The sequence below is a fragment of the Rhinopithecus bieti genome, unplaced genomic scaffold, assembly GCF_001698545.2.
Source record: "Rhinopithecus bieti isolate Rb0 unplaced genomic scaffold, ASM169854v2 scaffold_20891, whole genome shotgun sequence".
Taxonomy (NCBI): domain Eukaryota; kingdom Metazoa; phylum Chordata; class Mammalia; order Primates; family Cercopithecidae; genus Rhinopithecus; species Rhinopithecus bieti.
The window spans coordinates 572,550-588,199 of NW_016810137.1; the positions used below are offsets into that span (position 1 = coordinate 572,550).

The following is a 15,650-nucleotide window of genomic DNA, read 5'->3' on the forward strand; positions in this document are numbered from 1 at the left end:
GGCTTAAGGTAAGCTCAGGCCTAGGCCCACAATATACACACATACAGCTGAGTTCCATGCTGCCCTTCTTGCCCAGCCAAGAATCCTGCTTCCTGCTCCAGAGGTACTGCCTACCTTCCTTCCCCTTTCCTCGGCCATCTCCAAAAGAACTAAGGCTCTGTCCGTGGGCTTCAGGCAGACTGGTGCAGTGCGGCCTCTCACCCCCTCTGCAGGCAGGACGCTGCGCTGCAGCTCTCTAGGCCCTTTCCTCATCTCTTCAGCAGCATTTACCACCTGCCAGGCCCAGGGGATGGAGACAGGTAAGAGATTCCCCTCTTCCCTCTGGGAGCTCACGGTGCAGGGGCTGAGCCTGATGTGAAAGCAGGCAATGACAATCCAGAGAGGAGATGCCAGCATCTAAGAAAATGAAGGAGCACAAGGATGGAATGATTAACTGCCTAGGGAGATTGGGGAACCCTTCACGCAGGTGACTGCTAAAGTAAACCCTGAACAACAAACACGAAGTGGGTGAAGGGGAGGCATTCCAGGCAAAGGGAAAGTGCATGCAAACCAGGGAAGCATAAAAGAGGGCACTGATTGGTTTGAGGTCCCTGCCTTGATCACACTACACTTCTTCTGGAGCTTCCTGAGAAAGCAGCCTGAAGAATAAAAATGAAGGAAGCCAGACCTCTCATAAAGGTCTTCCACCTGCCATCCCCAGGAAAGCAAACCTTTCTTTCAAGGGCTTCCCCTGACCCCCAGCTTCCCACACCCAGTCTCCCTTACCCTCTCAAGAAAGGGCCCATCCTGTCTCAGTCAAGTGACAACCTCTGCACCCCTGGCCAGGTCTTTTCCCTCCTGTGCCTCTGTCTCCTCCTCTGTGGAGTGGGGAAAGAACTTTGTCTGCATCCCTGTCAATCAGTCACGTAACAGCTAGGAGAGCTCCTGGCACTGTGGGCAGAAGGACCCAGGAGACCCCAGGCCCTCAGGGGCATCCTGGGCAGGCCACAACTCCGAGCTTGCTGGTAGAGAGAGGTGATGCCACAAGCCCACCTTGTGCAGATGGACCCAACTGCACCCGCAGCCACCCACTGCTGACAAACCTCCATAAAAATCAGTGATCCATGCAGTTTTGTTTCAGGTGTTTTATTAAGTGGGCCATACTGTAGCTGGTTTCTAAGTTGCAAAACATAAATTTAATAATAATAACATAGCCAGTTAGATTATGACAAGCTTTTCCTTTCCTTAAAAAAAGAAAATCCTTAAAAACACACAATGGAGGGTTAAATAAATAAAACATTTTAAAAGAAAAAAGAAAAGAAAACCTGTTAAAACATGCTTATGTTTACTTCTGTGAAACGGTGCCAACAGGAAATGTGATATTTGGCACGATGACACATCCCGGCATGTCTCCTTCCCAAATAATACTGATAAAAAAGAAAAGATGTGGGACTGACTCATCAGTGCTTGCTTAGAGGCACTACTAAAAATCCCTTTGATTGGAGCGTGGGGCTTCCCGCTCAGCACACCTGTGTGTGGCCTATGAAAGCCAAATATCCATAATAATGTTAATATAGAAAACATTAGTTTAAAAATGATGTGGAAGGGCCTCATTAATGCGACGGGGCAAGGAAACATAACTGTCCCGCACGCAGTGCCACAGGCTCAGTCCAGGGAGGCCTCAGGCTTCCAGCATGTGGCCACGGCAAGGGAGGGCACCAGCTTCAAAATAAGCGGCACCGGCCTCGCTCCCTCTCCCTATCACTCTTTCACATGAAAGTGTGTAAAAAGCAAATCGGCAAATAAACTCTAAAATAGATTATTTATTCCAAAAATCCTCTAGTTTTCTTTTTACAGTGAGTGTACATTTTGTCTCCTTCTCCTGCACAATCACTTAAATCCATTTGGGAAGAAAGGTCAGAGCTGCAGGATGAGTCTTTCTCAGTCCTGATGCTGACTGGTCCTGGGAGGTCAGATGTCGATGCCCTTGACAAGAGACGTCTCCAGCGTGATGTTGAACTCCTGCAATGTCTGCAGCACACGAATCAAGGAATTGACAAGTGTATGGTCTTTGATCAGTGCCACATCCTCATACATGTGTGCAGTGATGGGGCAGTCAGCCAGCAGGGCAATCCAGTGGTGTAGGAGGTGATCTCTGGCAGAGCAGGAGCAGTCCAGGTGGGTCAGAGGGGAAGGGAAAAGGAAGACAGACAGTTAGTGCAAGGCCAAGGGGGAAACCATGAACTAAGTCTGAAGCTGGAGAAGCTGACAGCTCCCCCACAGTCCCTTTTCCCAAACAGGGACTGGCAAAGAGGTCTTTCAGCTCCAGGACACCAAACAAACCTGACCCAAATCAGCCCTGTCACGAGCCCCCAGGCCTCCTCCTCCCCTGCCTCCCTCACCCTGCCTAGACAGCCCCACCACCGGTGTCTCCCAGAGCTTCTCTCCTCCCACAGCTATCACCACTAGGAATAATAATAAGCACTAACCTCACACAGCACTCAGCATGTGCTGGTACTAACATAAGAGATTTAATCTTCATGATAACCCTATGATATGAGGTAGGTACTATTATTATCCCCACTTTACAGATGAAGAAAGTGGGGTAGATGGAAGTTAAGTAGCTTGTCCAAGACCACATGGCTAGTAAATGGATAACTTGAGATCTGAACGTAGTGAATGTGTTTCTGGAGTCTGTATTTAACCACTATGCCAATTCTCTCCCTTTATGCAGCCTGAATAAACTACTGCCTTAAGTTTATTTGAGCTTCATGCTCTCTCACCTGACCTATAGGAATAACCCCTAACAATCTCGTCCACTCTAATGCATACCACCCATAATATCAGATTAATATTACTTCAGTCTCCTGATGAAACAATTTTGTACTAATAATGAAAAGAATCTTTCTCTGTCCCAGCTCAGGGGCCCTATCCTGTTTCCTATTACTGCCCTTGCCACATTCTGTTATTTCCTTCCATTAAAGGCTCACTTAAATACCAACTCCTCCCTGAAGTCTTCTCTGATCTTTCTCCTCTATCTTTTCAGCATATTGTATGAATGTACACTTCATTTTTGGACCCTCAAAACCTTCTTCCATGTTCTGTATTTAATTAGGACAAGTAAGCTTCTAAATGGTGGCTGGGTGTGGTGACTCACGCCTGTAATTTCAGCACTTTGGGAGGCCAAGACAGGCAGATCACCTGAGGTCGGGAGTTCAAGACCAGCCTGACCAACATGGAGAAACCCTGTCTCCACTAAAAATACAAAATTAGCCAGGCATGATGGCACATGCCTGTAATCCCAGCTACTCGGGAGGCTGAGGCAGGAGACTCGCTTGAACCTGGGAGGTAGAGGTTGCAGAGAGCCGAGATCGCACCATTGCACTCCAGCCTGGGCAACAGAGTGAAAGTCCATCTCTAAATAAATAAATAAATAAATAAATAAATAAATAAATGGCAAGGGGCCATGTTTTATTCAGCTCTCTTCCTACCAACTTCCATAAGGCCATTTAAATGTTTAATGAAGGAATAACTAGATATACTCTGCTTCAAACTTCCCCAGTGGTGTAATTTTGATCTTTCCTTTCAAAATGGGGCCCCTCTGCCCCTGGTTACATACATGCTCTCATCCCTACCCCAACAGATCACCACACACATAAGTCATGTGTTGCTTAATGACAGGGATACAGTCTGAGAAATGTGTCATTAGGCAATTTTGTCACTGTGCAAACTTTATAGGGTTCTCATACAAACCTAGATGGTAGAGCCTACTGTATGTCTAGTCTGTTGCTCCTAAGCTACAAATCGATACAGCCCTGTCACCAGCCCCCAGGCCTGCTCTTCTACACTTCTTCTGGGGCTTCCTGCCAAAGCAGCCTGAAGAATAAAAATGAAGGAATACTGTGCTGAATACTGTAGGCAACTAAAACACAATGGTAAGTATTTGGATATCTAAACATATCTCAACATATAAAAGGTACAGTAAAAACAGAGTATTATAATCTTTTTTTTTTTTTTTTTTTTTGAGACGGAGTCCCACTCTGTCGCCCAGGCTGGAGTGCAGTGGCCGGATCTCAGCTCACTGCAAGCTCCGCCTCCGGGTTTATGCCATTCTCCTGCCTCAGCCTCCCGAGTAGCTGGGACTACAGGCGCCCGCCAACTCGCCCAGCTAGTTTTTTGTATTTTTTAGTAGAAACGGGGTTTCACCGTGTTAGCCAGGATGGTCTTGATCTCCTGACCTCGTGATCTGCCCATCTCAGCCTCCCAAAGTGCTGGGATTACAGGCTTGAGCCACCGCGCCCGGCCGAGTATTATAATCTTATAGGACCATCATCCCATAAACAGTCCATCACTGACAAATGTTGTTATGCGGCACATTTTATGTAGTGTGTGACCATACATGATACGCAAAGGAAATTCAGAGCTTCTAGGAAGCCTTCTAAGGCCTTATCTCCCTAAGGGCACCTGGTGAGCCATTCCTCACCCCTGCACCACACCAGGCCTCCAACACCACCACCAAGGCTAACTAACCGCTGTGCACTCTGGGCCCCGAGTCTGCAGTACCTGGCTCCCAAGCACACCAGCATCTGAAACTTGCCGTCCTTGCCGATGTTCCGGGGAGTATTGTTGATTGCAGTGACAAATCGGCAGAAGTTCCGGGCTCTTGTATGCCAGTTTTCCTCAGGGACTACTTCATTCTGCTCTAATGTCTCATAATAGGTTTGTGCTTTTTCTGTGAAGAGTAGAAAAGCTTGCCAGTGAAAAGGCTCTCAACACCAACCTGATGGTCCTGCAGGCCACTTGCCATGGGCCTCTCCAAGTCCACACAGGTAACTTAATGAGAATAGCACAAGTGTTCTGATGTCACCAGTCATGTTTCAAAATGATCCTTAGCTTCCCTATCCTTATTTTTTAAATTGAGTTATGTGGCCCTTGATCTAAAGATGTTCTTTTCCCTACTCTGAAGACACAAAAAATTCTGAGGATGGTTTCTTGCATGAAAATTCTCCATATTGGTGCAACATAGGGCTTGGGGCTCCAATACACTCAGCTGGACTTTGGGATCTATAAGGAGAAAGTGTGAGGACTCAGGACTAAGTCCATACTAAATAACAAATGTCTAGAATAATTTTTTCTGTCCAATTCTCAAGAGGTAAGCATTTACCAAGGGGGGAGGAGAGCTCTTGTCATTTCCTTTAAGAAAAACTAGAGCAAACAAATGAGATCTGAGAGTCACCTAATTTGGGTTCTGCCTCTCAGAGTGGTCAGCACCCATGCTATGTTGGCGAATCCCCCTATATCTCTACATGCTTTTCCCACCCTCATACTCCAGCTCAACTCACCCAGGAAATCCCAAATGAAGACATTTTTGAAGAGCCGGGGTGATTTAAATCCATGCTGGAAAGCCTGTTCCAGGGCCGAGACAAGGCCACACTCTCCACAGAGCAACAGCGTCAGACTGCCTCGCTAAGTAAGGAAACAGGGGAGGATGCCAGGCTTGTCTCAGCCGAGCTGCCCTCCCACCACTGCATCCCTAAACCCACAGCCCAGAGTTGGGAAGGCTGCAAAAGACAGGCTAGGACTCCGTCTGTTCCCCTAACACATGGCACAGTGCCTGGCTCAGAGCAGCTCCCAGTGAAGAGTTGTTGAATAAATGGATGAAAGAAGAGATGAGGGATCTGGGTCACACATAAGGAGATTCTCCACTGGAGGACAAAGCCAGTGTGGCCACTATTCAAGGAGACCCAGGCAAATCTAGAAGAGGACAGGAATGGGCACTGTTCACTAGGGGCCCAGGGACTCTACTGGGTCATCAGTATGGAGGGAAAACAGGGTAATCTGAGGCAAAGGCCCCCAGAGGAAGGAGTCTGCTCCATCTCCAACTAGCTGAGGCACACACTCTACAAGACTCTAGGGTGTCCACAGGACATGGGCCTGGAAGAGCATAACAGGATAATTGGAAAAACAAAATTATTCTCTCTTACTCAATGTAAGGCCCTGGATTGGAGGGCAGGAAGGCTCACCTCTTTCTCAGGCTTATGGAAGTGCTTCACAATGCCATTGACTGCCTCCCCGATGGACTCCTGGATCTGCCCAGTGTTCAGCTCTAACAAAAATCAAGCAGACATCCCTAACCAATCTCAGAGGCTAACAGTGCTTAGCTGCCTGAGCAGGAGACTGAGGACATGGGGAGGGCCCATAGGAGAGGCAGGGCAGCTGGACCCTAGGAAGCAGAGGCTCTTGCCCACCCAGCTCTGCTGATTTAGCTCTTCCACAAATCTTGGGGGAAAAACACAAAAGCTAACACCTTAGAGTTCTATCTCTAAGAAATGCTGATAAAGTTTATTTTCCATTTTACTTTGGAATTGTGGGCAACCAAAAGAGAGTCATGCCTTGGCTGTGAAGCCCAGGAATCAGGAAGGAGAAGGCCAGAAAGTAGACCCTTCTCCTTTAATGGATCATGCATGAATATATACAGCACCCAGGCTTGGCAGCATGAGTTCTCTCCTCTCCTGCCAGCCCTCTAAGGAGAGTGCCAAATGCTCTCAGTGATTCATAAGAGAAGGGTGCCATATGCCTGAGGTGGCTTTGTCAGCAGAAGTGTTTCCTAAGGCAGCTAAACAGGCTGGTATCTGGGTTCCCCATATCAGGGCCCACGAGATCCACCCATTCCCTAGACTGTGTGGCATGAGGGCCCAACCTCTCCTCCCACTTACTGGGCTTGTTGTTGGGTGAGATGGTAACAAGCCTCCGGATGACACTGGGGGACTGCTGCAGCGGCGGGGTCCGGCACGGCCTCTCATCCACCTCAGGCTGGGATGTGAGCAGCTCCCCAACTAGGATCCGCTCCAGGCTTCCATCATCCATGCCCTTCCCTAACCACCGGCCACAAGGGAACCTGAAGGTCAGACAATGGACTGTCAGCGCATCCAGCTCCTCCCTGCTGCTCAGCAAGAGCCATAACAAAGCAATCCCTGGAGATAGGCTCTGAAACCAGGATAGAGACTCCTTCAAGGCTCTGCTGGTTCCACCATGTATCATCAGAGAAGTGACCTGAGTGGCATGGGTGGCCTGGGACCTGGGCACAGCAATTCCACACATCTTCACCTGGAAACCCTCCTTCTGGCCAGGCCTGATGGCTCATGCCTATAATCCCAGCACTTTTCAGAGGCCAAGGTGGCTGCATCACCTGAGGTCAGGAGTTCGAGACCAGCCTGGTCAACATGGCGAAACCGGTCTCTACCAAAAAATACAAAATTAGCTGGGCGTAGTGGCGCATGCCTGTAATGCCAGCTACTCAGGGAGCTGAGGCAGGAGAATCACCTCAGCCCAGGAGGCAGAGGCTGCAGTGAGCCAAGATCACGCCACTGCACTCCAGCCTAGGTGACAGAGCAAGACTCCATCTCAAAAAAAAAAAAAAGAGGAAACCCTCCCTCTACTTACTTTCAAGTCTTTCAAGTGTATGAGGCAGAGCCAAACAGGAAGTTACCTCAGGTTATCGCAACCTAAAGGGTCTCCTTAGGAACTCCACATACCCAAGCATCAAACAGCTCCTGTAGACACACCTTGCCCCTCTACCTTACAGCCTGAGGGAACACTTACTTGTAGGTATGTCCTGTGATCTCATTCCTGACCATCACATACTCCACCAGCCATTTGGCATACAGCCCAGAGTTATCATGGCCAATCTGGACAGTAGTAAGCTTCCCCAAGTTCTGGCACTGTTAAAGAATAGAGAAGATGAGGTAGGTCAGGAAAATCAGAGGAAAGAACAGTAGTCCTCAGAGGCACAGATCTGACTGGCTACCTGCAACGTGACCCCTCAGCATCTGCAGGGGTAGAGGTCATGGCTCTATATACTGCCAAAACTGCGGTACAGCACTATCTCATGGGGGTGCCCAAGGCTGAGAAAGAAAACACTCTACCTAGAAGAAGAATAGGGTCTGGGAGCAAGAGGTTCTGGAAGTGGGTTCTGAGGTCTCTGGGAACAGGTGGGCTGAGTAGCTGAAAGAACTCCTGGGGACTTCTCGACACACTATGCATGGAGAGATGTGCAAGTCCAGACAAGAAAGTGCCTTCCAAACAGACACTGTTTAGACAGGGTGGGGTCCCCCTCCTCAGGGTCAGTCCTTGGCTCCAGCCTCAGATCATCTCAGGAAAGTCAGCTATGCTGACGCATTACACTGTACATAGCAAGGCCTCTGAAAAACCCTGCACAAAACTCCCCAAAGCAGCTGTTGCAAACTCAGATCCCCACAGAGCTATGGCCCCAAATAACACATACCTCGAAGGTCATCTCTAGCACATTCCTGGGAATCTGCAGAATCTGTGTCTCACCCAATTCTCCTGATATACAGATCCATGGGTTGGCAGTGAACATGGAGCCCCCCAGCTTCTTGCTTGGTACGATCAGAATGTGGTACGGGATCACTGTTTAGGGGAAGCCACAAAAGTATTGAGGACAATCAGGAATCCTTCCCATATCAGATGGGACTCTGACCTGCTCCAGGCAAGCTGGCACAACTGTGGCCCCTGCTATCCCAGCCCAAGCAAAGCCCTGGAACAACAGGGCCCCAGGACCTAGTCCCTGGCTGATATAGAATATTAGCCAACTATTCCACAGCCCCTCCTCAATTTCACTCCTCTCAGGCTTACCACCCAAACATCAAAGATCCAAGCCTATCTATAGGCTCAGAGCTAAATGAACCTGTTGGTTAAACAATATCCCCAACTCCTAACGTACTGAACTGCTTTTTAGAGCACTCTTCAATCTATCATCTCATGAACCCTAATAACAATCATAACAATCTTTGGAGATGAAGTATTGCAATCCTTTTTCCAAGGCACAGAGAGAGAAACAGTTTGCCTCGGATCTTTTAAATTCCAGTCCAGTGCTACTTCTATTAAGCCCATAGCTCTAGTCTCTAAAACGGAAGATGCAGCATCAGATAGAAACAAGAGTCCATGCTGCTGAGTAATTGGCCAAAGAACTTGCCAAGTGGCAAACTCAGAGACTAAACTCCACCCAGCAGAGAATCCTGGCATCAGGGAAAGAAGAGGCTCAAAGGGAATTAGACCATATTGAACCCTCTTCCCTATTCTGTAAATAGAGAGACTGAGACTCACAGCAGGATAGACTCTGCTCACAGACACATAATGAGTTAGCCAAAGCTGGGCCCAGACTTAAATCTCCCACTGGCATCTGGAGTTCTTTCTGCTACCTCAGGCAAGAGCTCTTTTTCCCTTCAGACTGGTCTGAAATATTCTGTGATGCCAAGTGACACTCTCAGGTGAAAACAAAAGGGAGATTCTTTGTGGGTATGCAGGGAGGGAGGTAAACTGCATCAGCTCAACTGACTCCACTCCACCTTCATCACCTGAGGCTCCCAGAGCAGTGCCTAGGACAACATCGACAACACAATGGCAAAAAAGACTGAGCTCTCCAGTTCAGAACAAGAATGAGAAACTTCAGAGAAAACACAACCTCCAAGGAGGGCAAGTGCACCCCTCTCCCCACAGAAGCAAAAGACAAATAGAAAGTACAAGGGATAATCTTCTTTCTTTAAAAAGGGGACAATGAGTGAGTCTCAGGCAGGTTCATAAAGACTGCCTTGAGAAGGCCAGTGGGAGCACAGGGCTACTCACGGATAGTTGTGAAGACATTGGTGAAGCAAAAGTAATCGACGGCATTAAAAGACAGGAGGTGATAGAGGAACTGCTCCTTCTCGTCATCACAGCGCAGGAAGGCATAGCGCTTATATAACTTTCTGTTGGAGAGGAGGCAACACATCAGTCTCCGACCAAAAGGAAGGGAAAGAAACTAGAATTTTCAGTTCTGGAAGGAGACAGCTAAGGGAAGCATAAGATGTCAAGCCTCAAGTTCCTTAGGTTCACCCTCTAAAGGAACAAAGCTATCTACTCTGTAACTAAGCGACAGAGGGACAATGGTTTAAGCTACGGCAGGAACAACAAAAATCAAAAACTGCCTGTGTCCAAGGTATATGACGTTACCATAATGTCAAGTATCAAAAGTCATGAAATCTCCTTTTCTAAACTGAGGGCTGTAATGAAATTCCATCAAGGATGACACAGGTCCTCTCAGGCTTCTAGTTAGGCTGTCAGCTAGTGTACGGTGTGTGAGTGGCAGAGGATGAAGGTCTGTGGTCACCATTCATCACCAGGCCTAGTTTCAAACCCTGAGTAGATCTGAGAGCAGAGTCAGAACACTGCTCTGAATGGGGGTATAAGCCCAGGACAGCTTCAGAGGCGATAAAGGGCAGGCTTCTGCTCCCGCCTCTGATCCAGGTCACAGGCAAGGAAGAGCCATGCAGATCATATCCTTCCCCTTTTTTCAAACTTCCTCCCTTCATTTCCACTGCCTGTTCGTCAGAGGTCAACTCCTTTGCCTGACATTCCAGGCCCTCTACAGCTTCAAAGCAATGATGTCTTCCCCCAAATAGAGGAGACACCCAGAGCCAAATGTGCAGGCCTTCAACGCAAAGAACAAAAGAAGACAACTGTCCTGGTTGCCCAAGCTGCAATCACCATGGCCAGAGAGGTAAAGAATTCAGATCTGTGAGGTTCTACCTAGCCAGGTTTATAAGGCACTTTTAACAGATAATTTATCAACCCAGGCCTGTTATGTCCAGGTGCTGGAAAGCGCCTATCCTCAAATGCAGTCTAAGTGAGTAAATCAGGTAAAGGCCATGGTATAGGACTGCTCACAATGAATAATCAAACAAAAGGCTGTTTCTTGGAATTTAAAGAGCCATATGCTTCAGTGGTCCTGGAAGGCTGCCTAGAACAAGAGGGACCTGAAGGGCAGCAGAAATTTAGACAAGTGTTGTACAGATAGGTTTGGAAACCAGTTTGGCTGGAGTTGAGGATTCAGTGAAGTGATCAGTTAGCAATGAGACTAAGAAGTGAGGCTATTGGACCAAGGGTGTCAAATGAAACAAACAAACAAACAAAAAGGCTATTCAAATGAAGGAAGGTCCTAAAATTTTAAACTAAGGAGTCTGCAATCTGCCCAGTAAGTAAGGGGTTTCTGCAATTTGCCCTAGAAAAAGAGACAGACATGACCAACTTCAGGAAATTTAAATTTAGTGCAGGTGAGAAGTGAAAGGGAAATGAGGATTAAACTAAGTCTGTGCAGTAAAAATGGTAAGGAGACAGGTGGGACAGAGGTGAAAGACCTGAAATCTGTATGTGGGAGATAAAGCAAAGCAAGGAGTCAAAACTGACTCCAAAATCTGAATGTAGGTACGGAGAAGAAGTGGGGATAAGCTTTTCAGAGAGCACAGCGGCGACATTAACAAAAAATCTGAGAGTAAAGTAGTTATGGTGAAGACTCTGTGAAGCTTGCTTTTGTTCTCTCTGAGCTAAAGGTAAAATATCAGAATGGAAATAAATGCAGGAGTGGAGTTCAAAAGACATGTCAGGGCCAGAACTTCAGATGTGGGCATTTCCTGCTTAGAGGTGAGAGAAGTCATGAGAATGGGTGAGATCACCAAGTAAGAGAGCAAGCGAGAAAGCAACAAAGAGTGTGTGCATGCAAAGAATTGAAGACAGTGAAAGCCAACACTGTGCAACGAGCAAGGGGAGAAAGAGAACAAGATGGTATAAGGTCATGGCAGCCACACAAAGTGAGTTTCAAGGTAAGAAGGGCACTACACGGTATTACTCACCACAGACAAGTTAAGGAGAAAGAGTTTAGGCTCCCTATATAGGAACTAACTCATTTCTTCCTTTGGAATTTAGAATTCAGTGGGTACCGTGAATATACAGCCCCCATGAATATACAACCCTGCCTCCACCTTACTGCATCTCCAAGCTACAAACAGTCCTGGCAGCTAGCTGGAAATCGCAGAGACTGAGGGACATTCTATCAAGATATACTCTTCACAGGCTGTCCACCTCCTGTCTCTGCAGCTATACACACCTTTTACGTGCACTGGCTGAATCCCTAGTGGACGCTAAGCAACATGCTCAGCCTTGGGAAAGGGACAGGTTTATGCCTTCAATGAAAGCAAACGTCAGTAAGTAGCAAGCAAATAGATAATGATAATACAACACATTGTGGTAAAAAGGGGATGAACAAATATTCTAACAAACGTTATGCATGCCTGGAGGAGGGATGAACCACGTTTCTGGGGAGTCCAGGAAAACTCTGGGAAAGAAAACTGGGCCCTGAAGAAGTTTACCAGGTAGAGTGCAGACAGGGACTAGGGTCATGCAGAAGTACAGACAAGAAAAGGCTACAAACATCCTGAGAGGAGTGAGAGGTATGATGTGTTGAACAAGAGAGAGAAGAGGACATCTCAGAAGTTTCCTTTTAATTCTCCAATCCTTTGCTCCCCAGAACACAAAAGAGACAAAGGAAATGCCTTATGTCCAAGAGGTATACATGTCACCTGAATACAGGAAGGAGAGGAGGACCTCATCCTTCTCACTACCTCTCTAAGAAAGCTAGTTTTGGGCATGCAGGTTGAGAAGACAGGGAGAACCGATATAGCAGAAGTATTCTACTGATAAAAAGGGAGAAGAGGAAATACTGCAAAACCTTCATAAGCAAAGAGGTTAGCTGAATGCAGCAGCAATGAATACTCCCCCTTCCCACGCAAGTTTCCAATCTCTTCCCTCCATTCCTGGGAGCCTGCTTCTACTCCTGGCGGAGCAGCCTTACTTGGTGAGCTCATGGTCTGAGAGGAGCTGCTTCAGGTGTCTGGAAAGCAACTTTTTTTCCATGGACAGTCGCACCCATGCTCTGGCCTTTCCCACATCAGTCTTGATTTCCCCGATGTTCTGGATGTGCCTGGAGGAAGAATGCAAAAGGAAAGTGGAGGGTGGGATGGGAGATGAACTCACTGCCAATAACTTACCTGCAAAGCCGAAGGAGACCTGCTGAGACAGCCCTATCCCAACCTAGGAGAGCCTATCTCTATATTCTCCAAATACTGGGTTTCCATGTAGCTTTACCAGATAGGCTCACCATATTTTGGGAGGAAAAAAGACAGCACAGACCTTAAAAAGCCAGGCTAACTCTGAGCTCTTAGGGCCTGAGATACTCTCCTATGCTCCCTTACCTCCAAAAATGCCAGGAAACCCAACTGTTTGTGCAGCTTTACAAATGTATTATGAAACACAAGACCTTGTGATTAGAAGGGCTTCCATGTTAGCTGAGATGCCGTAGCAGCCACTGAGACCTTGTTACTTAAAGTGGACACCTAAGCAGCAACTGAAAACAGGATTTTAGTGGCTTATTACATGTGAGCCCATACTGACCTCATATCCTGAATCAGGGAGATCCTCAGGGGAGGCATGAGTGAGCTGGCATCAGACTTCCTACGTTCTGAATCAAGAAGTATTCCTAGAATAAACAAGTTGATCATGTCCAAAGAGATCTGAATATCCAAATAGCTGACTACCCTTTCCTCATCTCAAATCACAAATTGCTATGGGAAACAGTTGGTTACACTGGTAACACTTTAATTGATTGTTTCATAAATATTTATTAAATTCCTACTAGAGATCAAATTTTGTATTTTTATGGATATTATCTCATTTAATTCTCTAACAATTTATAAGGTAGCCAAAAAAGATACCACAATTTCCCCCACTTAACAGAGAAGGAAAATGACATTCAGAGAGGTTAGCTGCTTTGCCTACATCACCAACTAGCAAAGTCCGTACTGGAACACAGATCTCTTGGCTCCTAGTCTATCATGCTCTCATCATGATCCACAGAAGCAGTGCTTCCACTTGGAGCCACTATTCACATCCTGTTCTGGCTTCACAGCAGCCTACAAAAGCCCAAGAGAATGTATAAAGAACAAGAATGTTCTGGTTCTGTTCCAGAATGATAGGCCCTCTAGGAGAAGAGAAGATATAATACCTTTATATCCTCATGTCTGGCCTAATGTTTAAAACTTAGTATTTTCATCATCAAGCTGTTGAGAATTTTTGGCTACAGTTTATTTCTTGGCAATGACTTCTATGGCATTCTTAATAAGAACCTGCTTTTACACATCCAGAAAGCGGGCCAAAAAATTCCTCATAAGCCTACCTGGAGAACTCTTGTCCCTAGTTTTCAGCCAATTATCTCCCCAGGTTCAGTGCTAGTTAAGGTCAACTAGTTCAAGACCAAAGAGTTCATGCCCATCTTTTTACCCCATTTAACTCACCTTTACCATTAAGATAAAAACATCCAAGAAAGGTAAACAAATGTTTTGGCAGAGAGTGGAGAACAAAGGATGATGTGAAGGGGAGATGCACCAAGAAGTAAAAGAAGGGAGACTACCCTGGAAAGGACACTGTAGGATGGTCTAAACATCAGAGCAGGAGACAAGATGACTGGCTCTTATCTGGCCTCTTCCATGAGCTCACTTTGTGATCTTAAGTAAATTCAATTCCTCTCCAGACTTGTTTCCTCCTCTTGTAAAACAAAGGGCCTGGACTAGATGACCTCTGGAGTTGCCACAAACTCTGACATTTTTATTAGGTTAGAAACAGAAAGTAAGTATAAGGGATCATTCACACCAGGACTTGACTTTGAGGAAGTCCAAGGAAGGACACTGACCAACAGATCTCTTGACTAATACGATAGATAATCATAATGCCCATGTCACAGAAATAAAACAAAAGACTCTGAAAACAGCCTGCTCCAAACCCAGTACCACAGTAAAACCCATATTCATTTTGAGACTGGCCTCTTGCCCATATAAATTTTCTATCTTGCCAATAAAAAGCGTACAGAAATACATAATGAAAGCAAATGCCATGGTTTTGGTATGCTCTGTGGTTCAGAGAGTCTGGTGGCTCCATATTTAAAAGAGAAAACACTCCAGAGCAAAGGCTTCTTTGACCTGGAATAGTTTGCTTCAAAATGATCACTCCAGTGGATGACGGAAAAGTGGAGAGAGGACAGACTCTCCAATGCAGAGACTATCTTACCTGAGGTACTGAGGCTTCCTGATGTGAGTTTTCTCTGCCGGTTGTCCTGATAATGTAACAGGTGGGACCATAAGGCTGATTTCCCCTGGAACCAATGCAAGGGAGAAACACCTATCAGTTTAGATTTCAGGGGTCAAGGCTTTCAACATACAGATAGAAGCTTTTGCTAAAAAAAAAAAAAATATGTACTGTTTCTTGTTTCAGTGTACATCCACGACACAGCATATGCAAATATATCAATTTACTAAAATCCAGAAGAAATATAAACAATGGAAGGTAACAGAAAAAGGAAATGGTCTCCCACTGGGAATAGAAAGGAGATGGGAAAGAGAGCCTGGGAAGGGACCAGTGGATAAGAAAGAAAAAAGCAGCTGGGCGCGGTGGCTCACACCTACAATCCCAACACTTTGGGAGGCCAAGGCAGGCAGATCACTTGAGGTCAGGAATTCGATTCCAGCCTGGCCAACATGGTGAAACCCCATCGTCTCTACTAAAAATATAAAAATTAGCAGGATGTGGTTGCGCGTGGTTGTAATCCCAGCTTCTCAGGAGGCAGGAGAATCGCTTGAACCCAGGAGGCGGAGGTTGCAGTGAGCCGAGATCACACCACTGCACTCCAGCCTGGGCAACAGGGTGAGATGCTGTCTTAAGAAAAAAAAAAGAAAAGAAAAGAAAAGAAAAGAAAAGAAAAGAAAGGAGAGGAGAGGAGAGGGGAGGGG

General features: G+C 46.5%; 1 protein-coding gene across 4 annotated transcripts in view; it reads right to left on the bottom strand.

Annotated features, from left to right (window-relative positions):
* Positions 1 to 1,109: 1,109 nt before the first annotated feature.
* Positions 1,110 to 15,650, bottom strand: part of DENND5A (DENN domain containing 5A) — a 138,716-nt gene continuing 124,175 nt past the window's right edge. For 2 of the 4 annotated variants that reach the window (XM_017891437.1, XM_017891439.1), the window contains exons 13-23: positions 14,932 to 15,016; positions 13,264 to 13,348; positions 12,665 to 12,793; positions 9,625 to 9,746; positions 8,264 to 8,409; positions 7,582 to 7,700; positions 6,696 to 6,877; positions 6,003 to 6,085; positions 5,322 to 5,445; positions 4,543 to 4,711; positions 1,110 to 2,134 (exon numbers count right to left, since the gene is read on the bottom strand). In XM_017891437.1, coding sequence (XP_017746926.1) covers positions 1,951 to 2,134; positions 4,543 to 4,711; positions 5,322 to 5,445; positions 6,003 to 6,085; positions 6,696 to 6,877; positions 7,582 to 7,700; positions 8,264 to 8,409; positions 9,625 to 9,746; positions 12,665 to 12,793; positions 13,264 to 13,348; positions 14,932 to 15,016 — 1,428 coding nt within the window. In that variant the 3' untranslated portion in view covers positions 1,110 to 1,950. Of the gene's footprint in view, positions 2,135 to 3,732; positions 3,856 to 4,542; positions 4,712 to 5,321; positions 5,446 to 6,002; positions 6,086 to 6,695; positions 6,878 to 7,581; positions 7,701 to 8,263; positions 8,410 to 9,624; positions 9,747 to 12,664; positions 12,794 to 13,263; positions 13,349 to 14,931; positions 15,017 to 15,650 lie in introns of all 4 variants that reach the window. The other 2 variants (XR_001889067.1, XM_017891440.1) reach the window with 2 other exon arrangements.